The sequence below is a fragment of the Hyperolius riggenbachi genome, chromosome 1, assembly GCF_040937935.1.
Source record: "Hyperolius riggenbachi isolate aHypRig1 chromosome 1, aHypRig1.pri, whole genome shotgun sequence".
Taxonomy (NCBI): domain Eukaryota; kingdom Metazoa; phylum Chordata; class Amphibia; order Anura; family Hyperoliidae; genus Hyperolius; species Hyperolius riggenbachi.
The window spans coordinates 680,305,856-680,331,849 of record NC_090646.1 but is presented as its reverse complement, the minus strand read 5'-3'; the positions used below and the strand labels follow the sequence as shown (position 1 = coordinate 680,331,849).

Genomic DNA, 25,994 nt, shown 5'->3' with positions numbered 1-25,994 from the left:
TATGCTGTAAGAATAAAGCCTGATGTGTAGCTGTGTCACTAATAGAGATGGTCAACGAGATGGAAATAATTCTGCATTGATGCTGATTTATGCAAATGTATGCACTCCCTTTGCTGATGAAATCAAATAATTTGATGTGTTATTAAAATTTGGTTTGGTGACTACAAATTAAAGGGTAACTGAGACGGATGAAAAGTAAAGTTTTATACATACCTGGGGCTTCCTCCAGCCCCCATTAGGCTAATCAGTGCCTCGCTGTCCACCACCACCCGGATCTTCTGCTATGAGTCCTGGTAATTCAGCCAGTCAGCGCTGTCCGGCCGCATGCCGCTCCCACAGCCAGGAGCATTCTGCACCTGCGCAATAGTGTTGCACAGGTGTAGTATGCTCCTGGCGGCGGAGTGTGTGCATGCGCACTACGCCTGACTGGCTCAAGTACCTGGACTCATAGCAGAAGATCCAGGTGGTGGAGGAGGACAACGAGGGACTGATTATCCTGAAGGCAGCTGGAGGAAGCCCCAGGTATGTATAAAACTTTAATTTCATCTGTCTCAGGTTTACTTTGTTACACAGTAGTACTATACTCTACATATGCACTCCCCACAGAGCTACACGGAATCCACTGAGAATGCTGTGCACATTGAACACAGAGGTGTTGTCTGTTTACAATCTCCTCATTCCCCTGCAGAGTACCTGCACATCATTCTTACATGTACCCACACTTACATTGCCTAGGGCCTGATAGATGTTCTTTGTTCCGGTTTGTACCTTTTACAAGTACTCTTACCAAGGACTAGTTTTAGTCTAAAGGGAATAAATATAGTAGTCTACATATCCTTCTCACTTCAGTTGTCTTGTAAAATTCCTAAGCGTTGGCAGTTAAGAGACGAATTTCATGTTACATACTTTTAATCAACAAAATTGTAATATGCAAATTAGAGGAGTCGGAGTCGTGGAGTCGGAGTCGGAGGAATCCTAAAGTGAGAAGTCGGAGTCGGTGGATTTTTGGACCGACTCCACAGCCCTGCTTCCTCTGGGACACTGTACTCCATCCCTCCGCCATATTGTCCAGCCTCCAACCAGCGGTGCCTCAGTATATCCAGCGGTGTGCAGAGGGGACATGTGACATCACTTCCTCTGGAACACTATGTACTCCACCCCTCCGCCATATTGTCCAGTCTCCAACCAGCGGTGCCTCAGTATATCCAGCGGTGTGTAGAGGGGACACGTGACATCACTTCCTCTGGGACATTGTACTCCCTCCCTCTGCCATATTGTCCAGTCTCCGGACACCAGTGCCTCACTATATCCAGCGGTGTGCAGAGAAGACATGACATCACTTCCTCTGGGACGCTGTACTCCACCCCTCCGCCATATTGTCCAGTCTCCAACCAGCAGTGCCTCAGTATATCCAGCGGTGTGCAGAGGATGATGGGACACCGCACACCACTTCTCTGCCATATTGTCCGGTTTCCTGCCAGTGGTGCCTTGGTATATTTTTGGTGGTGTGTGGAGGATATGGGAGCTCTGTGTGGAGACATGTGACATCACTTCCTCTGGGACGCTGTACTACTTCCCTCTGATGGTGTGCAGAAGATTATAGAAACTCTGTGTGGCTAATGAATTCTCCTCTCCCAGGAATATTGTCACATCTAAACATTGTGGCTGCTGGGGATATGTGACATCACTTCCTTTGGGACACTGTACTCCATCCCTCCACCATATTGTCCAGTCTCCGGCCAGCGGTGGCTCAGTATATCCAGCGGTGTGCAGAGGGGACTTGGCATCACTTCCTCTGGAAGGCTGTACAGTGTACCCCATTCCTCCACCATATTGTCCGGTCTCCGGCCAGCGGTGGCTCAGTATATCCAGCGGTGTGCAGAGGGGACGTGACATCACTTCCTCTGGGACACAGTGTACTCCCTCCCTCCGCCATATTGTCTAGTCTCAGGCCAGCGGTGCCTCGGTATATCTAGCGGTGTGTGGTGGATATAGGGGCTGTGTGTAGCTAATGCTGGCTCCTTTCACAGGAATATTGTCACATCTATACATTGTGGCTGCTGGGGACATGTGACATCACTTCCTCTGGGACACCGTACACCACTTCTCCGCCATATTGTCCGCACTCCGGCCACTGGTGCCTTGATATATTGTCGGTGGTGTGCGGAGGATATGGGAGCTGTTTAGCTGAAGCTTCCTCCTCTCACAGGAATAGCATCACATCTATACATTTGTCTCCACACAATCTGCACCATCAAAAGTCCATCTTTATTAATGAATCCATAAAATACAGAGTAAAAACAGCATGGGTAAGTATAGGATGACGCACAGACGTTTCGGACTATTACAGTCCTTTGTCAAATCATCACGAACCCACACTCAGTACTCAGGACTGTATTTTATGGATTCATTAATAAAGATGGACTTTTGATGGTGCGGATCGTGTGGAGAGTTTGCAGATACTTGTTACTCTAAAATTGATCCCTGCACATCCTACTTCATTGGCGCAGAAGCACTTACTGAATAACATCTATACATTGTGGCTGCTGGGAACATGTGACGTTGCTTCCTCTGGGACACCGTACACCACTCCTCTGCCATATTGTTGCTCCTCCTGGGATTGCAGTTATTAATTAGCAGTGTAACCCTGTAACTGCCTCCGCTCTCCCTGGATTATAGGAGTCTGTGCCTCAAATGTCAGGTTTTAAGAAGGAAATGTAAACCATTATTTGCCGTGCTTGTTGTTTATTGATATGGGCATGTTCTCCGTTTCGGAGGCTTTGCATCTGGGCTACACAGGGTTGGGGAGGAGTTTACTCACCCTTGTCACCGCCTCTGGGGTGCTTGCGCTCCTCATCACACCAATGCTTCCTTTTTCCGGCTTTGAAGTAGGAAGTATGGGAGTAATGAAAGGAAGGCAGTGATGGCCAGAGGCTCTGACGAGGGTGTGTTAACCCCCCCTGCTACAACCTGTGGGTGTAGAGCCTTCGTTTTGTACAGAACTCGGAACCCGCTCTCAGAATCTCATCCTTATCCAAGACCTGCTGAAGGGAATGATTCCCTTTTCAGAGGCTCAGTTAAAGTACAATCTACCTGATTCCCCTTTCATTTTTTTTCTACGGACAAGTCCAAAAGCTATATCCGTAAAATGTTGGGCCCTGGAGGACAGCTTATATTGACTTGTAGCTTTGATGATATTTTAGTAAATCTTGGTGATGCACCATCTTGGCTGAACTCCATGATTAGAGAATCTCAGAAGCCTTCAAAAGCAGATACTGCTTGCCTGCATAGGTGGGTTCCTTCTGAAAACTACTGGTGGAGAATGCCGTTAGAGACTCCGTAACAAAAATTACAACATTTTTTTCTACCATCCTAAACCTATTCTACAGTTCCTAAACCTATTCTAATGTGCTCTGGCTTACTGCAGCACTTTCTACTATCACCGTCTCTGTAATAAATCAATGTATCTTTCCCCTGTCAGACTTGTCGGCCTGTGTCTGGAAGGCTGCCAACTCTTCCGTGCTGGTCTGTTTATGCACACCCCTCCAGGCCCCTCTCTGCACACTCCAGTGTGTGTGTTATCTACATAAGCCAGCAGGTCTCTGCTATCTTATCAGTGATAGAAGAGAGCTGAATAAAAATCCTCCTCTGTTAGGCTGTGAAAGGAGCTGGGCTGACACATACTGAGGAATTACAGAAAGAAAGGATCAGCCTTACAGCCTGTCACTAGTATTCAGTGCAGGAGAGCTGAAGGGGACAGAAGGTAAAAACACACAAGTGATCTCTTGAGATACAGAAGGATGGCTGTATACAGCCTGCTTATGTATGGATGTATTTTCTATGTGTGGACATACTGTACATCAATCTACTTCCTGTTTTGGTGGCCATTTTGTTTGTTTACAAACAAACTTTTTAAAACTGTTTTTAACCACTTTTAATGCGGCGGGGAGCGGCGAAATTGTGACAGAGGGTAATAGGAGATGTCACCTAACGCACTGGTATGTTTACTTTTGTGCGATTTTAACAATACAGATTCTCTTTGAGAGGGATGGAAGTCATTGAGGATGGAAAAAATCATTTCAATATGTCCAAAATGATACTAGCCCTGATCTAGATCATATGTTCTGCTTTTGCTCTACCATACAAGACGTTTGGCAGCAGGTCCTGAGTTTTTGGAAATAATTTTTGGGCTCCTCCAGGCAGGTGAACCTGCTCTTCTGCATGTGTTATCCTCTCCTTGGGGCAGCTTATGTCCCATCATTACAGAAGTCTGAGCAAGTTTTGCTATTGGTTATCTCCAGAGCCCCCTCCCCTGCCATTGATTATAGAATTATTGAACTAACTTCTCCACATAGAAAGGTAAATATGGAAAGACACAAGAGCCAGTCTCTTAAAGGGGACCCAAACCAAACATTTTTTAAATTAAAAATATTTAGTTGCACCACTCTGACACATACAAATATAAATAAACACTCCTTCAAGCCTATTAGCATTTCAGTGCATGCTTCTCACCCTTCTCTTTTCATTACTAGGGTTATACTGGGGGCAGCCATTAGCAATTCCTCCATTGCTGGACACCATCTACTCCACCAGTCTGCCGGATTCTGTCCCGGCAATATGAAAGGAAGGGGGGGGGTTCTCCAATAAATGTAAAATATTTTATATTTGCCATCATACAGCTGAAAAAAGGCTGCTATTTATTATTATAACTTAGAAAATAGATTTTATTTCTGAAATCTTGTATTTTTTAATTTGGGTCCACTTTAAGAATTTTTTTAAAAAACATGGAGAACATTTGTTGAGCCTATGTGCTCTAGGAACCAAATAATCCATCTGATGAAACTCCTAGAATCTTCACAGTGGTATCTAATGCTGGGAATACACGGCTCGATTCTGGGCCATTTAGATGGTTCGATAATATAATCTATATAAATAAATAAATTTCCGACATGTCCAATCTCCCGCCCGATCATTTCCGTGCTCGATTCTGCATGGAGGACAATGGGAAAAATGAGAAAAACGAATGGAAGATAAGAGAATCGCCTACAGAATCAAACGCGGAAAACGATTGGGCGCGGAATCGAGCGGCAAAATCGACCCATCTATTCCCAGCATAAAGAAGATTGGTGGCTACTTGGGCAAGTTGGAAGTTTGACAAATAGAAGTCCAGGCTCTGCAGGTGGGGGAGAGGGTGTATGAGAGGCGGCAGACTTTGCTTGAGGGTGTGCAGGGAGTTTTTTCCATATTTGTGTAGTAGTGTGTTGTTGTTTTTTTAGTTTTAATTAAATGTTGTTTTGCTTTGTATGATTCTTACCTGAGTTTGAAGTATTCTAGATGGTGATACGGGGCATAAGAGCCTTGAAGGGGGGCCACAGAGCGATACTGTGCCCAGTTTACTCGATTGTTTTGATTTATGTAAAACTGATGCAATCGTTCACCTATTGTGTCCACAAATAGTGATTCAGTTTTATTTGATCCATCAATAAAAATAATAAAATACCATGGACCTCACCTTGGATGTATTGCCTGGTATAATGATGACATTTCTTATGAGGTCACCTGAACAATGCGCTTACTCTGTCCATCATTCCTGCAGGTGCGTCACCGCCAGTCCGGACAGATCATGGTGTTGAAGATGAATAAGATGATGAGCAATCGAGCCAACATGCTGCGGGAGGTCCAGCTGATGAACCGCCTCTGTCACCCCAATATACTGAGGTAGGTGTCCCCCCAATCATGTCCTCTGCCACCCCACCAACCAGATGAACATGTATCCCCAACCATGTCTTGTGCCCCCCCCCCCCACACACACACACAACCAGAGATTCTTCATGTACCCTCAACCGTGTCCTGTGCCACCCCAACAACCAGAGGTACATGTACCCCCAACCGTGTCCTGTGCCACCCCAACAACCAGAGGTACATGTACCCCCAACCATGTCCTGTGCCACCCCACCAACCAGAGTGATGTTTACCCCCAACCATGTCCTGTGCCACCCCACCAACCAGAGTTGTGTACCCCAACCGTGTCTTGTGCCCCCCTTCCCCAACAACCAGAGATGCATGTACCACCAGCCATGCCCTGTGCCTCACCAACAACCAGAGGTACATGTACCCCCAGCCATTTCCTGTGCCTTCCCAGGAACCAGAGATTCATGTACCACATCCATGTCCTGTGCCACCCCAACAGCCAGAGGTACATGTACCCCCAGCCATGTCTTGTTCCACCCCAACAACCAGAGGTACATGTATCCCTAACCAGGTCCTGTGCATCCTGAAGTAGGCAGAGCATATAGAGTCTGCTACACAACATCCTGAGGTATGCAGACCTCTGTGATATCTTGTGTTACCTTAGAAATGGTCACCTTATCCCAGGTAATCTAGTCATCTTGAAGTAGGTGCACCCTGATTTTATGTGTTACTCCGATATCGTGAGGTAGTTCCACCATTGCATGTACATAGTTAGGTCTTTCTTATCTCTGTTGGACTTCTGTATGGTTTCTCTTCTGTCACATGTGGATCTCTGATGTGTCCCTCTCTGTCTCCATTTCAGGTTTATGGGGGTGTGTGTCCACCAGGGACAGCTCCACGCACTGACAGAGGTGAGTACCGCCTCCTGCTCTGGCTGATGATTGGCTGAGCTTAGCTCACTTTCTGTAATGTTCTGTCTCTGATATACATCAGTCAGCCAGATCATTACACACACTGACTGGTGGAGTAGATCACGTTGAGTATTCTGTTACAATGGCACCTGATATGGGGTGGGATATATCGGACAGGAAGTGGACAGTCAGTGCCTGAAGGTGGGATGTGTTGGCAGCAGGAAACGTGAGAGAGTGTAAGGATCTGACGGACAAAGGCCATATTTTGAAGGCTACACTTTTTGGTCATAGCAGTGGCAGGTGGTGTAGGCTGTTCCTGGTCCAAGGAAGGATGACTAATGAACTGCTGAGGGTGTAATTGGTGCTGGTCGGTGATGAAGGGTTTCCAGTCTGGTGCTATTCCACAGAAGAGCTCATGTATCAGACCTTGCTGTGTATGGGGCCGTGTAGACCAGTCTGTGCTAAACTCTGTCCACCATCACAGGCCCCGACAATGACACAAGGTCCAGACTGGATGATGGAACAATGGTAGGTAGCCAGATTTGATGAATCATATTCTCTTCAAGTCTAAGTATCCAAACCATGGGAGCCGACCTCACATTTAGGCCTCACACCAGGTCTTAGTGGATCTGCTGTTGACATCTTGGTCACAGATACCACACGAAAACCTTGACCGGTCTTGTGGAGTCTTTGTCTAACTACTAAAGGGAACTGCACTATATTATAGTCTGTTAGTGTATTATACATATTGTGCATCTATACTAAGATAACACAGGACATCATGACAGGATATGTGGGGTCCAGGCCTGACCACCAGGGGGTGATGCACTTTATTATATTCTGATAGTGATTATATGTATTAGAAATATATATCATCGACTAGGGGGTCCAGGCTTGACTGCTAGAGGAAGCTGCACTATGTGAGCTGACATCAGTTTGTGATATACAATAGGACACATGGACGGTCTTGTGGAGTCCAGGCCTGGACACGGGACACATGGACAGGTCTTGTGGAGTCCAGGCCTGGACACGGGACACATAGACAGGTCTTGTGGAGTCCAGGCCAGGACATTTCACATCTGCTTTGGCAGCACAACAGAGACTTGCGTAACATTGGTCCGGCTGTTTTGATGGTTTTGTCCTGTCAGTGTAGAGGATGTTGGTGGATCTGGCGGTGATGACAGGTTCTCTTTATCTGTAGTGTCTTCTGTAGTAATGAGATGGTCTTTGTATCTGCAGTACATCAATGGAGGAAACCTGGAGCAGCTGTTGCAGAGCTCGGAGCCCCTGTCCTGGTCCATAAGGGTGAAGCTAAGCCTGGAGATCGCTCGGGGGCTGCGCTATCTGCATTCTAAGGGGGTCTTCCATCGGGACCTGACCTCCAAGGTAAGCCCACCATGGTGCGGGGATGGGGGGGGTCTCAGGAACTTGTCTGGGTGGTGGAGCGCTCTCTACTGGTTTCCAGTGTCCCTGTGAGGAGCTGTTCTCCGAACACTTCTGACGTGTGTCGCCATTGTCTCGTTATTCAGTTCATTGAAAGGTGGCTACTAATGATCCAATCTTACCAAATCTCTGTAGCAAAAGGGTAAATTGTAAATTGAGTGAATATATTGAATGGATACTGTAGGCAGTTCCCTTATATTATATAGAAAGGGTAAAATTGGATGGAAAAGCTTGGATCATTAGTGGCCACCATAAGAAGCTGGTAATTTTGTAGATTTGGTCGTGGTTAAGGGAACCAGTAGGGGGAAAAAAAAGAGTCCGATTTGAGGACTTGCCTCAATAAAGGGAATCCTGTGGAGGATCCAGACGCCTCCTCCATCCCGCTTCTCCTCGCTGCTTCTCCGCTGTCCCCTCTGTAATTCCGCTTGTCCACGGCTCGACCATCCATTGTAGCACGAACCCACTCGGGTTTTGGTAGAAAAGGCCGACACTGATTGGGTCTTCCTCCTGTGCATGCCTTTGCCTCCTACGCCTGCCTAGCACCATAGACCTGATCATGCTCGGCTACAGCTCTTGTCTGGTAGGATCTGGGTGTCCACACGTGGCTGCAGGTTCACAGTACTGCTCTCTGTAATGTGTGTGTATAGTGACAGGCCTCCTCCCTTCTCTGTGTCCCCCCAGAACTGCCTGGTGCGGTATGACGACAGCAGCTACACGGCGGTGGTGGCAGATTTTGGATTGGCTGAGAAGATACCGGACCGCAGGTGAGAACCAAGAGTCATGTGACCATGGACATTGTATCCCGAATGCATCATAACTCATCCGTATCCCATGATCCTCTGCTCCTCATCCGTACCTCATGATCCTCTGCTCCCCATCCGTATCTCATGATCCTCTGCTCCTCAGCTGTATCCCATGATCCTCTGCTCTCCATCCGTATCCCATGATCCTCTGCTCTCCATCCGTATCCCATGATCCTCTGCTCTCCATCCGTATCCCATGATCCTCTGCTCTCCATCCGTATCCCATGATCCTCTACTCCTCATCCGTATCCTATGATCCTCTACTCCTCATCCGTATCCCATGATCCTCTGCTCCTCATCCGTATCCCATGATCCTCTGCTCCTCATCCGTATCCTATGATCCTCTACTCCTCATCCGTATCCCATGATCCTCTGCTCCTCATCCGTATCCCATGATCCTCTGCTCCTCATCCGTATCCCATGATCCTCTGCTCCTCAGCCGTATCTCATGATCCTCTGCTCCTCATCCATATTCCATGATCCTCTGCTCTCCATCCGTATCCCATGATCCTCTGCTCTCCATCCGTATCCCATGATCCTCTGCTCTCCATCCGTATCCCATGATCCTCTACTCCTCATCCGTATCCTATGATCCTCTACTCCTCATCCGTATCCCATGATCCTCTGCTCCTCATCCGTATCCCATGATCCTCTGCTCCTCAGCCGTATCTCATGATCCTCTACTCCTCATCCATATTCCATGATCCTCTGCTCTCCATCCGTATCCCATGATCCTCTGCTCTCCATCTGTATCCCATGACCCCGTGCTACCCACAACATATCCCATGATCCTCTGCTCTCCATCCGTATCCCATGATCCTCTGCTCTCCATCCGTATCCCATGATCCTCTGCTCTCCATCCGTATCCCATGATCCTCTGCTCTCCATCCGTATCCCATGATCCTCTGCTCCCCATCCGTATCTCATGATCCTCTGTTCCTCAGCCGTATCCCATTATCCTCTGCTCCTCAGCCGTATCCCATTATCCTCTGCTCCTCAGCCGTATCCCATGATCCTCTGCTCCCCATCCGTATCCCATGATCCTCTGCTCTCCATCCGTATCCCATGATCCTCTGCTCCCCAACTGTATCCCATGATCCTCTGCTCCCCATCCGTATCCCATGATCCTCTGCTCTCCATCCGTATCCCATGATCCTCTGCTCTACCATCCGTATCCCATGATCCTCTGCTCCCCAACTGTATCCCATGATCCTCTGATCTCCATCCGTATCCCATGATCCTCTGCTCTCCATCCGTATCCCATGATCCTCTGCTCCCCAACTGTATCCCATGATCCTCTGCTCTCCATCCATATCCCATTATCCTCTGCTCCCCATCTGTATCCCATGATCCTCTGCTCTCCATCCGTATCACATGATCCTCTGCTCTCCATCCGTATCCCATGATCCTCTGCTCTCCATCCGTATTCCATGATCCTCTGCTCTCCATCCGTATCCCATAATCCTCTGCTCTCCATCCGTATCCCATGATCCTCTGCTCTCCATCCGTATCCCATGATCCTCTGCTCCCCATCCGTATCCCATGATCCTCTGCTCCCCATCCGTATCCCATGATCCTCTGCTCTCCATCCGTATCCCATGATCCTCTGCTCTCCATCCGTATCCCATGATCCTCTGCTCCCCAACTGTATCCCATGATCCTCTGCTCTCCATCCGTATCCCATGATCCTCTGCTCCCCAACTGTATCCCATGATCCTCTGCTCCCCAACTGTATCCCATGATCCTCTGCTCTCCATCCATATCTCAGGATCCTCTGCTCCCCATCCGTATCTCATGATCCTCTGTTCCTCAGCCGTATCCCATGATCCTCTGCTCCCCAACTGTATCCCATGATCCTCTGCTCTCCATCCGTATCCCATGATCCTCTGCTCTCCATCCGTATTCCATGATCCTCTGCTCTCCATCCGTATCCCATAATCCTCTGCTCTCCATCCGTATCCCATGATCCTCTGCTCTCCATCCGTATCCCATGATCCTCTGCTCCCCAACTGTATCCCATGATCCTCTGCTCTCCATCCATATCTCAGGATCCTGTACTCCCCAACCGTATCCCATGATCCTCTGCTCTCCATCCGTATCCCATGATCCTCTGCTCCCCATCCGTATCCCATGATCCTCTGCTCCCCATCCGTATCTCATGATCCTCTGTTCCTCAGCCGTATCCCATTATCCTCTGCTCTCCATCCGTATCCCATGATCCTCTGCTCCTCAGCTGTATCCCATGATCCTCTGCTCCCCATCCGTATCCCATGATCCTCTGCTCTCCATCCGTATCCCATGATCCTCTGCTCCCCATCCGTATCCCATGATCCTCTGCTCTCCATCCGTATCCCATGATCCTCTGCTCTCCATCCGTATCCCATGATCCTCTGCTCTCCATCCGTATCCCATGATCCTCTGCTCTCCATCCGTATCCCATGATCCTCTGCTCTCCATCCGTATCCCATGATCCTCTGCTCTCCATCCGTATCCCATGATCCTCTGCTCTCCATCCGTATCCCATGATCCTCTGCTCTCCATCCGTATCCCATGATCCTCTGCTCTCCATCCGTATCCCATGATCCTCTGCTCCCCAACTGTATCCCATGATCCTCTGCTCTCCATCCATATCTCAGGATCCTGTACTCCCCAACCGTATCCCATGATCCTCTGCTCCTCAGCCGTATCTCATGATCCTCTGCTCCTCAGCCGTATCCCATTACCCTCTGCTCCTCAGCCGTATCCCATGATCCTCTGCTCTCCATCCGTATCCCATGATCCCCTGTTCCTCAGCCGTATCCCATTATCCTCTGCTCCTCAGCCGTATCCCATGATCCTCTGCCCCCCATCCGTATCCCATGATCCTCTGCTCTCCATCCGTATCCCATGATCCTCTGCTCTCCATCCGTATCCCATGATCCTCTGCTCTCCATCCGTATCTCATGATCCTCTGCTCCTCATCCGTATCCCATGATCCTCTGCTCCTCAGCCGTATCTCATGATCCTCTGCTCTCCATCCGTATCCCATGATCCTCTGCTCTCCATCCGTATCTCATGATCCTCTGCTCTCCATCCGTATCTCATGATCCTCTGCTCTCCATCCGTATCTCATGATCCTCTGTTCCTCAGCCGTATCTCATGATCCTCTGCTCTCCATCCGTATCTCATGATCCTCTGCTCTCCATCCGTATCTCATGATCCTCTGCTCCTCATCCGTATCCCATGATCCTCTGCTCCTCAGCCGTATCCCATGATCCTCTGCTCTCCATCCGTATCCCATGATCCTCTGCTCTCCATCCGTATCTCATGATCCTCTGCTCTCCATCCGTATCTCATGATCCTCTGCTCTCCATCCGTATCTCATGATCCTCTGCTCCTCAGCCATATCCCATGAACCTCTGCTCCCCATCCGTATCCCATGATCCTCTGCTCTCCATCCGTATCTCATGATCCTCTGCTCCCCATCCATATCCCATGATCCTCTACTCCTCATCCGTATTCCATGATCCTCTGCTCCCCAACTGTATCCCATGATCCTCTGCTCCTCAGCCGTATCTCATGATCCTCTGCTCTCCATCCGTATCCCATGATCCTCTGCTCTCCATCCGTATCTCATGATCCTCTGCTCTCCATCCGTATCTCATGATCCTCTGCTCTCCATCCGTATCTCATGATCCTCTGCTCCCCATCCATATCCCATGATCCTCTACTCCTCATCCGTATTCCATGATCCTCTGCTCTCCATCCGTATCCCATGATCCTCTGCTCTCCATCCGTATCCCATGATCCTCTGCTCTCCATCCGTATCCCATGATCCTCTGCTCTCCATCCGTATCCCATGATCCTCTGCTCCCCAACCGTATCCCATGATCCTCTGCTCTCCATCCGTATCCCATGATCCTCTGCTCCCCATCCGTATCTCATGATCCTCTGCTCCTCAGCCGTATCCCATTATCCTCTGCTCTCCATCCGTATCCCATGATCCTTTACTCTCCATCCGTATCCCATGATCCTCGGCTCTCCATGCGTATCCCATGATCCTCTGCTCTCCATCCGTATCCCATGATCCTCTGCTCCCCAACTGTATCCCATGATCCTCTGCTCCTCAGCCGTATCTCATGAACCTCTGCTCCTCAGCCGTATCCCATGATCCTCTGCTCTCCATCCGTATCCCATGATCCTCTGCTCTCCATCCGTATCTCATGATCCTCTGCTCTCCATCCGTATCTCATGATCCTCTGCTCTCCATCCGTATCTCATGATCCTCTGTTCCTCAGCCGTATCTCATGATCCTCTGCTCTCCATCCGTATCCCATGATCCTCTGCTCTCCATCCGTATCTCATGATCCTCTGCTCTCCATCCGTATCTCATGATCCTCTGCTCTCCATCCGTATCTCATGATCCTCTGTTCCTCAGCCGTATCTCATGATCCTCTGCTCTCCATCCGTATCTCATGATCCTCTGCTCTCCATCCGTATCTCATGATCCTCTGCTCCTCATCCGTATCCCATGATCCTCTGCTCCTCAGCCGTATCTCATGATCCTCTGCTCTCCATCCGTATCCCATGATCCTCTGCTCTCCATCCGTATCTCATGATCCTCTGCTCTCCATCCGTATCTCATGATCCTCTGCTCTCCATCCGTATCTCATGATCCTCTGCTCCTCAGCCATATCCCATGAACCTCTGCTCCCCATCCGTATCCCATGATCCTCTGCTCTCCATCCGTATCTCATGATCCTCTGCTCCCCATCCATATCCCATGATCCTCTACTCCTCATCCGTATTCCATGATCCTCTGCTCCCCAACTGTATCCCATGATCCTCTGCTCCTCAGCCGTATCTCATGATCCTCTGCTCTCCATCCGTATCCCATGATCCTCTGCTCTCCATCCGTATCTCATGATCCTCTGCTCTCCATCCGTATCTCATGATCCTCTGCTCTCCATCCGTATCTCATGATCCTCTGCTCCCCATCCATATCCCATGATCCTCTACTCCTCATCCGTATTCCATGATCCTCTGCTCTCCATCCGTATCCCATGATCCTCTGCTCTCCATCCGTATCCCATGATCCTCTGCTCTCCATCCGTATCCCATGATCCTCTGCTCTCCATCCGTATCCCATGATCCTCTGCTCCCCAACCGTATCCCATGATCCTCTGCTCTCCATCCGTATCCCATGATCCTCTGCTCCCCATCCGTATCTCATGATCCTCTGCTCCTCAGCCGTATCCCATTATCCTCTGCTCTCCATCCGTATCCCATGATCCTTTACTCTCCATCCGTATCCCATGATCCTCGGCTCTCCATGCGTATCCCATGATCCTCTGCTCTCCATCCGTATCCCATGATCCTCTGCTCCCCAACTGTATCCCATGATCCTCTGCTCCTCAGCCGTATCTCATGAACCTCTGCTCCTCAGCCGTATCCCATGATCCTCTGCTCTCCATCCGTATCCCATGATCCTCTGCTCTCCATCCGTATCCCATGATCCTCTGCTCTCCATCCGTATCCCATGATCCTCTGCTCTCCATCCTTATCCCATGATCCTCTGCTCCCCAACTGTATCCCATGATCCTCTGCTCTCCATCCATATCTCAGGATCCTGTACTCCCCAACCGTATTCCATGATCCTCTGCTCTCCATCCGTATCCCATGATCCTCTGCTCCCCATCCGTATCTCATGATCCTCTGTTCCTCAGCCGTATCCCATTATCCTCTGCTCCTCAGCCGTATCCCATGATCCTCTGCTCCCCATCCGTATCCCATGATCCTCTGCTCTCCATCCGTATCCCATGATCCTCTGCTCTCCATCCGTATCCCATGATCCTCTGCTCTCCATCCGTATCCCATGATCCTCTGCTCCCCAACCAGGGCTGTGGAGTCGGAGTCGTGGAGTCGGGCAATTTTGGGTGCCTGGAGTCGGAGTCGGGAAAAAATGCACCGACTCCGACTCCTAATGAATTTGTAACTGTAATTAAAATAGAAAATATGATAAAATGTTCTATTTCTCAGATAATAGTCATTAAAAATAATGTATATATACAGTAATAGCTATGCTTAGTCCACAAAAATAAAACAAACCAATCAAAATTAGTTACTTGTGCTGCTTCAATAAAGCAGTCCCCGTATTTTTAAGGTCAGATATACATATCTGATTGTGACTGTATATATGATGCGTACACAGGAATCTCTTATATATACTAAATAACATCTATGCTGTAAGAATAAAGCCTGATGTGTAGCTGTGTCACTAATAGAGATGGTCAATGAGATGGAAATAATTCTGCATTGATGCTGATTTATGCAAATGTATGCACTCCCTTTGCTGATGAAATCAAATAATTTGATATGTTGTTAAAATTTGGTTTGGTGACTACAAATTAAAGGGTAACTGAGACGGATGAAAAGTAAAGTTTTATACATACCTGGGGCTTCCTCCAGCCCCCTTCAGGCTAATCAGTCCCTTGCCAGGGTTGCCAACTCATCCCTTTAAATACTGACACATCTAAGTTATACAGGTTCTGGGGCTTCTCACACATAATCAGTGCCTAAATTGCATCTAACTAGCCACAAGACATGTATAATTCATAAGCGTCCGTATTTAAAGGGATGAGTTGGCAACACTGTCCCTCGCTGTCCTCCACCACCCGGATCTTCTGCTATGAGTCCTGGTAATTCAGCCAGTCAGCGCTGTCCGGCCGCATGCCGCTCCCACAGCCAGGGACATTCTGCACCTGCGCAATAGTGTTGCACAGGTGTAGTATGCTCCTGGCGGCGGAGTGTGTGCATGCGCACTACGCCCGACTGGCTCAAGTACCTGGACTCATAGCAGAAGATCCAGGTGGTGGAGGAGGACAACGAGGGACTGATTATCCTGAAGGAGGCTGGAGGAAGCCCCAGGTATGTATAAAACTTTAATTTCATCTGTCTCAGGTTTACTTTGTTACACAGTAGTACTATAATCTACATATGCACTCCCCACAGAGCTGCAGGGAATCCACTGAGAATGCTGTGCACATTGAACACAGAGGTGTTGTCTGTTTACAATCTCCTCATTCCCCTGCAGAGTACCTGCACATCATTCTTACATGTACCCACACTTACATTGCCTAGGGCCTGATAGATGTTCTTTGTTCCGGTTTGTACCTTTTACAAGTACTCTTACCAAGGACTAGTTTTAGTCTAAAGGGAATAAATATAGTAGTCTACATATCCTTCTCACTTCAGTTGTCTTGTAAAATTCCTAAGCGTTGGCAGTTAAGAGACGAATTTCATGTTACATACTTTTAATCAACAAAATTGTAATATGCAAATTAGAGGAGTCGGAGTCGGAGTCGGTGGAATCCTAAACTGAGGAGTCGGAGTCGGTGGATTTTTGGACCGACTCCACAGCCCTGTCCCCAACTGTATCCCATGATTCTCTGCTCTCCATCCATATCTCAGGATCCTGTACTCCCCAACCGTATCCCATGATCCTCTGCTCTCCATCCGTATCCCATGATCCTCTGCTCCCCATCCGTATCTCATGATCCTCTGTTCCTCAGCCGTATCCCATTATCCTCTGCTCTCCATCCGTATCCCATGATCCTCTGCTCCCCAACTGTATCCCATGATCCTCTGCTCTCCATCCGTATCCCATGATCCTCTGCTCTCCATCCGTATCCCATGATCCTCTGCTCTCCATCCGTATCCCATGATCCTCTGCTCTCCATCCGTATCCCATGATCCTCTGCTCTCCATCCATATCCCATGATCCTCTGCTCTCCATCCATATCACATGATCCTCTGCTCTCCATCCGTATTCCATGATCCTCTGCTCTCCATCCGTATCCCATAATCCTCTGCTCTCCATCCGTATCCCATGATCCTCTGCTCTCCATCCGTATCCCATGATCCTCTGCTCTCCATCCGTATCCCATGATCCTTTGCTCTCCATCCGTATCCCATGATCCTCTGCTCCCCAACTGTATCCCATGATCCTCTGCTCTCCATCCATATCTCAGGATCCTGTACTCCCCAACCGTATCCCATGATCCTCTGCTCTCCATCCGTATCCCATGATCCTCTGCTCCCCATCCGTATCTCATGATCCTCTGTTCCTCAGCCGTATCCCATTATCCTCTGCTCCTCAGCCGTATCCCATGATCCTCTGCTCCCCATCCGTATCCCATGATCCTCTGCTCCCCATCCGTATCCCATGATCCTCTGCTCCCCATCCGTATCCCATGATCCTCTGCTCTCCATCCGTATCCCATGATCCTCTGCTCTCCATCCATATCCCATGATCCTCTGCTCTCCATCCGTATCCCATGATCCTTTGCTCTCCATCCGTATCCCATGATCCTCTGCTCTCCATCCGTATCCCATGATCCTCTGCTCTCCATCCGTATCCCATGATCCTCTGCTCTCCATCCGTATCCCATGATCCTCTGCTCCCCATCCGTATCTCATGATCCTCTGTTCCTCAGCCGTATCCCATTATCCTCTGCTCCCCAACTGTATCCCATGATCCTCTGCTCTCCATCCGTATCCCATGATCCTCTGCTCCCCAACTGTATCCCATGATCCTCTGCTCCCCATCCGTATCCCATGATCCTCTGCTCTCCATCCGTATCCCATGATCCTCTGCTCCCCAACTGTATCCCATGATCCTCTGCTCTCCATTCACATCTCAGGATCCTGTACTCCCCAACCGTATCCCATGATCCTTTGCTCTCCATCCGTATCCCATGATCCTCTGCTCCCCATCCGTATCTCATGATCCTCTGTTCCTCAGCCGTATCCCATTATCCTCTGCTCCCCAACTGTATCCCATGATCCTCTGCTCTCCATCCATATCACATGATCCTCTGCTCTCCATCCGTATCCCATGATCCTCTGCTCTCCATCCGTATTCCATGATCCTCTGCTCTCCATCCGTATCCCATAATCCTCTGCTCTCCATCCGTATCCCATGATCCTCTGCTCTCCATCCGTATCCCATGATCCATTGCTCTCCATCCGTATCCCATGATCCTCTGCTCCCCAACTGTATCCCATGATCCTCTGCTCTCCATCCATATCTCAGGATCCTGTACTCCCCAACCGTATCCCATGATCCTCTGCTCTCCATCCGTATCCCATGATCCTCTGCTCTCCATCCGTATCCCATGATCCTCTGCTTCCCAACTGTATCCCATGATCCTCTGCTCTCCATCCCTATCTCAGGATCCTGTACTCCCCAACCGTATCCCATGATCCTCTGCTCTCCATCCGTATCCCATGATCCTCTGCTCCCCATCCGTATCCCATTATCCTCTGCTCCTTAGCCGTATCCCATGATCCTCTGCTCTCCATCCGTATCCATGATCCTCTGCTCTCCATCCGTATCCATGATCCTCTGCTCTCCATCCGTATCCCATGATCCTCTGCTCTCCATCCGTATCCCATGATCCTCTGCTCTCCATCCGTATCCCATGATCCTCTGCTCTCCATCCGTATCCCATGATCCTCTGCTCTCCATCCGTATCCCATGATCCTCTGCTCTCCATCCGTATCCCATGATCCTCTGCTCTCCATCCGTATCCCATGATCCTCTGCTCCTCATCCGTATCCCATGATCCTCTGCTCCCCAACTGTATCCCATGATCCTCTGCTCTCCATCCATATCTCAGGATCCTGTACTCCCCAACCGTATCCCATGATCCTCTGCTCCCCATCCGTATCCCATGATCCTCTGCTCTCCATCCGTATCCCATGATCCTCTGCTCTCCATCCGTATCCCATGATCCTCTGCTCTCCATCCGTATCCCATGATCCTCTGCTCTCCATCCGTATCCCATGATCCTTTGCTCTCCATCCGTATCCCATGATCCTCTGCTCTCCATCCGTATCCCATGATCCTCTGCTCTCCATCCGTATCCCATGATCCTCTGCTCTCCATCCGTATCCCATGATCCTCTGCTCTCCATCCGTATCCCATGATCCTCTGCTCTCCATCCGTATCCCATGATCCTCTGCTCTCCATCCGTATCCCATGATCCTCTGCTCCCCAACTGTATCCCATGATCCTCTGCTCTCCATCCATATCTCAGGATCCTGTACTCCCCAACCGTATCCCATGATCCTCTGCTCCTCAGCCGTATCCCATGATCCTCTGCTCTCCATCCGTATCCCATGATCCTCTGCTCTCCATCCGTATCCCATGATCCTCTGCTCTCCATCCGTATCCCATGATCCTCTGCTCCCCATCCGTATCTCATGATCCTCTGTTCCTCAGCCGTATCCCATTATCCTCTGCTCCCCAACTGTATCCCATGATCCTCTGCTCTCCATCCGTATCCCATGATCCTCTGCTCTCCATCCGTATCCCATGATCCTCTGCTCCCCATCCGTATCTCATGATCCTCTGTTCCTCAGCCGTATCCCATTATCCTCTGCTCCTCAGCCGTATCCCATGATCCTCTGCTCCCCATCCGTATCCCATGATCCTCTGCTCTCCATCCGTATCCCATGATCCTCTGCTCTCCATCCGTATCCCATGATCCTCTGCTCTCCATCCGTATCCCATGATCCTCTGCTCTCCATCCGTATCCCATGATCCTCTGCTCTCCATCCGTATCCCATGATCCTCTGCTCTCCATCCGTATCCCATGATCCTCTGCTCTCCATCCGTATCCCATGATCCTCTGCTCTCCATCCATATCCCATGATCCTCTGCTCTCCATCTGTATCCCATGATTCTCTGCTCTCCATCCGTATCCCATGATCCTCTGCTTCCCAACTGTATCCCATGATCCTCTGCTCTCCATCCCTATCTCAGGATCCTGTACTCCCCAACCGTATCCCATGATCCTCTGCTCTCCATCCGTATCCCATGATCCTCTGCTCTCCATCCGTATCCCATGATCCTCTGCTCTCCATCCGTATCCCATGATCCTCTGCTCTCCATCCGTATCCCATGATCCTCTGCTCTCCATCCGTATCCCATGATCCTCTGCTCTCCATCCGTATCCCATGATCCTCTGCTCCCCAACTGTATCCCATGATCCTCTGCTCTCCATCCATATCTCAGGATCCTGTACTCCCCAACCGTATCCCATGATCCTCTGCTCCTCAGCCGTATCCCATGATCCTCTGCTCTCCATCCGTATCCCATGATCCTCTGCTCTCCATCCGTATCCCATGATCCTCTGCTCTCCATCCGTATCCCATGATCCTCTGCTCCCCATCCGTATCTCATGATCCTCTGTTCCTCAGCCGTATCCCATTATCCTCTGCTCCCCAACTGTATCCCATGATCCTCTGCTCTCCATCCGTATCCCATGATCCTCTGCTCTCCATCCGTATCCCATGATCCTCTGCTCCCCATCCGTATCTCATGATCCTCTGTTCCTCAGCCGTATCCCATTATCCTCTGCTCCTCAGCCGTATCCCATGATCCTCTGCTCCCCATCCGTATCCCATGATCCTCTGCTCTCCATCCGTATCCCATGATCCTCTGCTCCCCATCCGTATCCCATGATCCTCTGCTCTCCATCCGTATCCCATGATCCTCTGCTCTCCATCCGTATCCCATGATCCTCTGCTCTCCATCCGTATCCCATGATCCTCTGCTCTCCATCCGTATCCCATGATCCTCTGCTCTCCATCCGTATCCCATGATCCTCTGCTCTCCATCCATATCCCATGATCCTCTGCTCTCCATCTGTATCCCATGATTCTCTGCTCTCCATCCGTATCCCATGATCCTCTGCTTCCCAACTGTATCCCATGATCCTCTGCTCTCCATCCCTATCTCAGGATCCTGTACTCCCCAACCGTATCCCATGATCCTCTGCTCTCCATCCGTATCCCATGATCCTCTGCTCCCCATCCGTATCCCATTATCCTCTGCTCCTTAGCCGTATCCCATGATCCTCTGCTCTCCATCCGTATCCATGATCCTCTGCTCTCCATCCGTATCCATGATCCTCTGCTCTCCATCCGTATCCCATGATCCTCTGCTCTCCATCCGTATCCCATGATCCTCTGCTCTCCATCCGTATCCCATGATCCTCTGCTCTCCATCCGTATCCCATGATCCTCTGCTCTCCATCCGTATCCCATGATCCTCTGCTCTCCATCCGTATCCCATGATCCTCTGCTCTCCATCCGTATCCCGTGATCCTCTGCTCTCCATCCGTATCCCATGATCCTCTGCTCTCCATCCGTATCCCATGATCCTCTGCTCCCCAACCGTATCCCATGATCCTCTGCTCCTCAGCCGTATCTCATGATCCTCTGCTCCTCATCCATATCCCATGATCCTCTGCTCCTCATCCAAATACCATGATCCTCTGCTCCTCAGCCGTATCCCATGATCCTCTGCTCTCCATCCGTATCCCATGATCCTCTGCTCCCCATCCGTATCTCATGATCCTCTGCTCCTCAGCCGTATCCCATGATCCTCTGCTTCTCAACCGTATCCCATGATCCTCTGCTCTCCATCCATATCCCATGATCCTCTACTCTCCAACCGTATCCCATGATCCTCTGCTCCCCATCCATATCCCATGATCCTCTGCTGCTCAACTGTATCCCATGATCCTCTACTCTACATCCGTATCCCCTGATCCTCTGCTCCCCAACCATATCACATGATCCTCTGCTCTCCATCCATATCCCATGATCCTCTGCTCTCCATCCGTATCCCATGACCCCCTGCTCTCCACAACGTATTCCATGATTCTCTGCTCCTCAGCCGTATCCCATGATCCTCTGCTCCTCAGCCGTATCCCATGATCCTCTGCTCTCCATCCGTGTCCCATGATCTTCTACTCCCCAACGGTATCCCATGATCCTCTGCTCCCCACAACGTATCCCATGATCCTCTGCTCCTCACCCGTATCCCATGACCCCCTGCTCCCCACGACGTATCCCATGATCCTGTGTGCCTGAGGCTCATCCTGTTGGTCTATGTCTTGCAGTCAGACGGAGCCGCTGTCTGTGGTCGGGTCGCCGTACTGGATGGCCCCCGAGGTGCTCCGAGGGGACTTCTACAACGAGAAGGTAATGACCCCCTAATAACGTCACGAGTCACCAGATGCCCAGCCTGGACCTCCCCTCACCCTGTCCCTGTATCTCCCTTCCAGGCTGACGTCTTCGCCTTCGGGATCATCCTGTGTGAGATCATCGCCCGGATACCAGCCGATCCTGACTACCTCCCCCGCACTGAGGTGAGTTCAGGGGAAGCCGCATATTGTGCCTATGCTGAAAAACTGTCAGTGTGCTGAATAGTGAGGCGGAGTTATGGAACCCCTTATTCAAGGGACATAGACCCACTTCCTGTTTCAGCAGGAAGTGAGGTTATCTCCACAACAGGACACCAGAGAGCGGTAAAAGTCTCATCTGTGAAGTACTAAAAGCGTTTCCTTCTCAGAATCTCCTCAGTCCCCGGTGCAGGAAAGGAACGCAGGAGGAAATAAAAACCTGGCAGCTGGATTCAGCAGTCTCTGCTCCATCCAAAACTAAACCTACAAGCTTTCTCTGGCCTTTCACTTTAAAGGACTCTTGAAGTGAGAGGTATATGGAGGCTGCCATGTTTACTTCCTTTTAAGCAATACTGGTTGCCTGGCTGTTTTGCTGATCCTCTGCCTCTGCTTTCAGCCATAGCCCCTGAACAAGCATGCAGCAGATCAGGTGTTTCTGACATTGTCAGATCTGACCAGATTAGCTGCATGCTTGTTTCTGGTGTGATTCAGACACTGCTGCAGCCAAATAGATCAGGGCTGCCAGGCAACTTGTATAGTTTACTAGGAAATAAATATAGCAGCCTCCATATTCTTCTCACTTCAGGTGTCCTTTAACTGCTAGCCAACCACGTCACGGCGATGGGCGCGGCAGCCCCAGGACCACCTAATGCCGATTGGCGTAAGGTCCTTGGGGCCTGTTTTGCAGGATATTGCACGTGCTGATGCGCACACATCTCTGCTTAGTAGGCGGAGCTCTGCTCCTCCTTCAGCCTCCCAGCGGTGATCGCCGCTAGGAGACTGTCTAATCAGCTTGTACAGCGGTGCGATCCACGGCAGTTCTGTACTTGGGGACAGCTGTGTGACACGGCTGTCCCCTCTGTGTGCTCGGAGGTGATTCGCTGTCATAGGCTGAAGCGTATGACAGCTGATCACAGGGATTGGCTGGGGTAGGAAGGAAGGGGGGAGTACAACAACATTAAAGAAAAGACAATTTCATAAAAAATAAGACCAATATTTAAAAGAAATAAACAAACCATCTTGGGGGTGATCAGACCCCACCAGCAGAAAGCTCTGTTGGTGGGGAGAAAAGGGGAGGGGGAATCACTTGTGTGCTGTGTTGTACGGCCCTGCAGCAAGGCCTTAAAGCTGCAGTGGTCTATTTCTAGAAAAATGGTCTGTTCTGGGGTGGGGGGGGGTTAACACTGCGGTCCTCAAGTGGTTAAAGCAAGCCCGAGCTGAAGCTGGGGTGACAAATCATGTACTTGAGGTGGAGGAATCTGCAGAGGGTCTCCATGTCATCCTCCGCCACTGCCCAGCAGTCTCCAGAACACTAGGCCCCGCCTCTTCCTGCACAGTACCCCACAGCCAATCAGACTGGCTGTGGGCGTGTCTGAGGAGGGGCGTGGCCTGATGTTCCTTTCTGACCAGCTCTTGCCTGTATACTTGGCTTGGTTAGACAGCAGGGACCTAGAGGACGGAGTGGGAGGCCTCTGTAGGATCCGGAGGCCCCCCTCTCCTCGGGTACGTCTGCGTATTTGTACCAGAGGTTAAAAAAAATGTTTCTGAAAACGATCCAGTTTTGGACAGGAACGAAAAAAATAAACTTGGTAAACGCTTCCATTTTCAGTTTTCCTCCATGATAGTTTCACAGGATCTTGAAGTTTCCATAGTGCCAGCTGAGCCTGACTATAGAATACAAGTATCCATGTGAACAGTGTCAGTTCCAGATATCCTCATATACAGCTAGCGCCTATTGAGCACAAGTATGTATGCAGCAGGCTGGGACTCTTCTGTTGTACTCTGGCGCCATCATGTGGCCTATCACTGGTACTACACCTCAGATGCATTGACACTGGCTACCATAAACCTGGCATTTTTGTATTATTCTCAGTGGATCATATCTAGAGAACCTGATATGCTGATATGCATTGTGGTGTGTTGCTGGTTTATGAGATAAGTGATTGATTTGTGGCGATGTATGAGCCGGACGCTCCGGTCTATTTTACAGATTGTAGTTGTCACAAAGTACTTCTCTGCTCTGAAAATTCTGAAATCAAAGCAACAAACGTTGATTGCGGTGACACCTTTAATGACGGTACATGGTTTACTGTAAGCTTTCCAAGCGGTAAGCTTCCTCTCCAGGCCTGATACAGAACCGGATCAGAACCGGACAGTTCTGTTTGGTGGCGGAAAAAGAATCTTCGCTTGCAATAAATCATGTATAGTTAGTCATTAGTGTCCCTGAGATGGGCTTACTAAAAGATTTTACGATTACCCGGGGCTTCCTCCAGCCCCATGAGCTCCGCTGCATCCCTCCCGAGTAAGGGTGCAACAGTATGGAATTCCACGGTATGATAACAGTCTAAAAAACGGTATACGGTATTATACCATTGTTTGAACCCAGGCCCCCACCTTACATTAAATAATGTGCCTCAATCTCTCGGCATACATATGATTAAAGGATACCCGAGATGACATGTGACATGATGAGATAGACATGGGTATGTACAGTGCCTAGCACACACATAACTAGGCTGTGTTCCTTTTTTTCTTTCTCTGCCTGAAAGAGTTAAATATCCGGCATGTAAGTGGCTGACTCAGTCCTGACTCAGACAGGAAGTGACTGCAGTGTGATCCTCACTGATAAGAAATTCCCCTTTTTTTACCGCTTTAGTGCACTCAGAAGCCACTTTCTGCTAGGGAAGTGTTTTATAGTTGGAATTTCTTATCAGTGAGGGTCACACTGTAGTCACTTCCTGTCTGAGTCAGGACTGAGTCAGCCACTTACATACCTGATATTTAACTCTTTCAGGCAGAGAAAGAACAAAAGGAACACAGCCTAGTTATTTGTGTGCTAGGCACTGTACATACCCATGTCTATCTCATCATGTCACTTCGGGTATCCTTTAAGCCGCCGGGAGATTTGGGGCACCGGGTAAAACTGTAAAAAGGCTCACCCTGCTCCCGCCGATACGTTGCATCCCCGCTGCTATGTTGCCCCCCGAAAACTGGTAAACTGTGATTGTGCATGGTATGATGACCATGCAAAATCAAACCGCGTCATACCGGTATACAACCCTACTCCTGAGTGCCTCCGTTCATATGGTATCGGAACCAGTAACTGGCTCAGCCGTACCAGTCGGGCTCTTCTGTGCATGTGTGGCCCCTCCGGAGAGACCGACTGAGCCAGATTACCGAGGCTGATTGCTGCTGAATGGAGGCACCCGGGAGGACAGCAAGGAATGCAGCGGTACTCATGGGGCTGGAGGAAGCCCCGGGTAAGTATAACATTTGTTAGTATGTACACTTTAAACTTATGACCTGAATTAGCATTTGTTGCTTTGGTGTCGGCATATCTGCTCCAGGAGTAACACCAGACCACACGGTCAGAGCTGAGCCCAGTGTGTGGCTGTGTCGTTAGTGCGACGTCCATCTGAGAGAACGTTTTCCTTTCTTCATTTTACTTGAGCTGTAGTATGCTTAGCCAAGTTACTTTGTGTGTAAACACGTGTAACTATTGTCAGCTCTGGGACCATACTTACTCGTATCATGAAATGACGTGTATAAGTCTGGATTTAGTGTTTATATATTATGATCTGGCTCATACAGTAGTACAGCATTCTGTGTATACCTTCCCTGCTGATCTGTACGCACATAGGATGCAGGAGCGATGTCCACAACCCCGGCATACGTGACAACTTCTGTCTCCTCGTGCTTCCTTTGTAAAATGTATGAGAATTTACTGCTCGCCTCATCTGCCAATTATTATTATTATTGTTATGATTAAATATTCACCAGTTTGGAGAATCCGCACACACTGAAAAATATTCAACTTGTGTAGTAGTAAAAATACAATTTGTATTTATTGCTCAAAAATCATGTGCCCCCCCCCTTCCGTCCCACCGCTTCCATTCTTCTTCTCTTCCACT

General features: G+C 49.4%; 1 protein-coding gene across 1 annotated transcript in view; it reads left to right on the top strand.

The window, feature by feature from the left end:
- LOC137532555 (dual specificity testis-specific protein kinase 1-like) overlaps positions 1–25,994 on the top strand; it is a 137,339-nt gene that overhangs the window by 99,078 nt on the left and 12,267 nt on the right. Inside the window, exons 2-7 of the mRNA XM_068253187.1 lie at positions 5,597–5,718; positions 6,554–6,602; positions 7,842–7,988; positions 8,727–8,809; positions 21,802–21,883; positions 21,967–22,050. Of these exons, the coding sequence (XP_068109288.1) occupies positions 5,597–5,718; positions 6,554–6,602; positions 7,842–7,988; positions 8,727–8,809; positions 21,802–21,883; positions 21,967–22,050 (567 nt within the window). The remainder of the gene's footprint in view (positions 1–5,596; positions 5,719–6,553; positions 6,603–7,841; positions 7,989–8,726; positions 8,810–21,801; positions 21,884–21,966; positions 22,051–25,994) is intronic.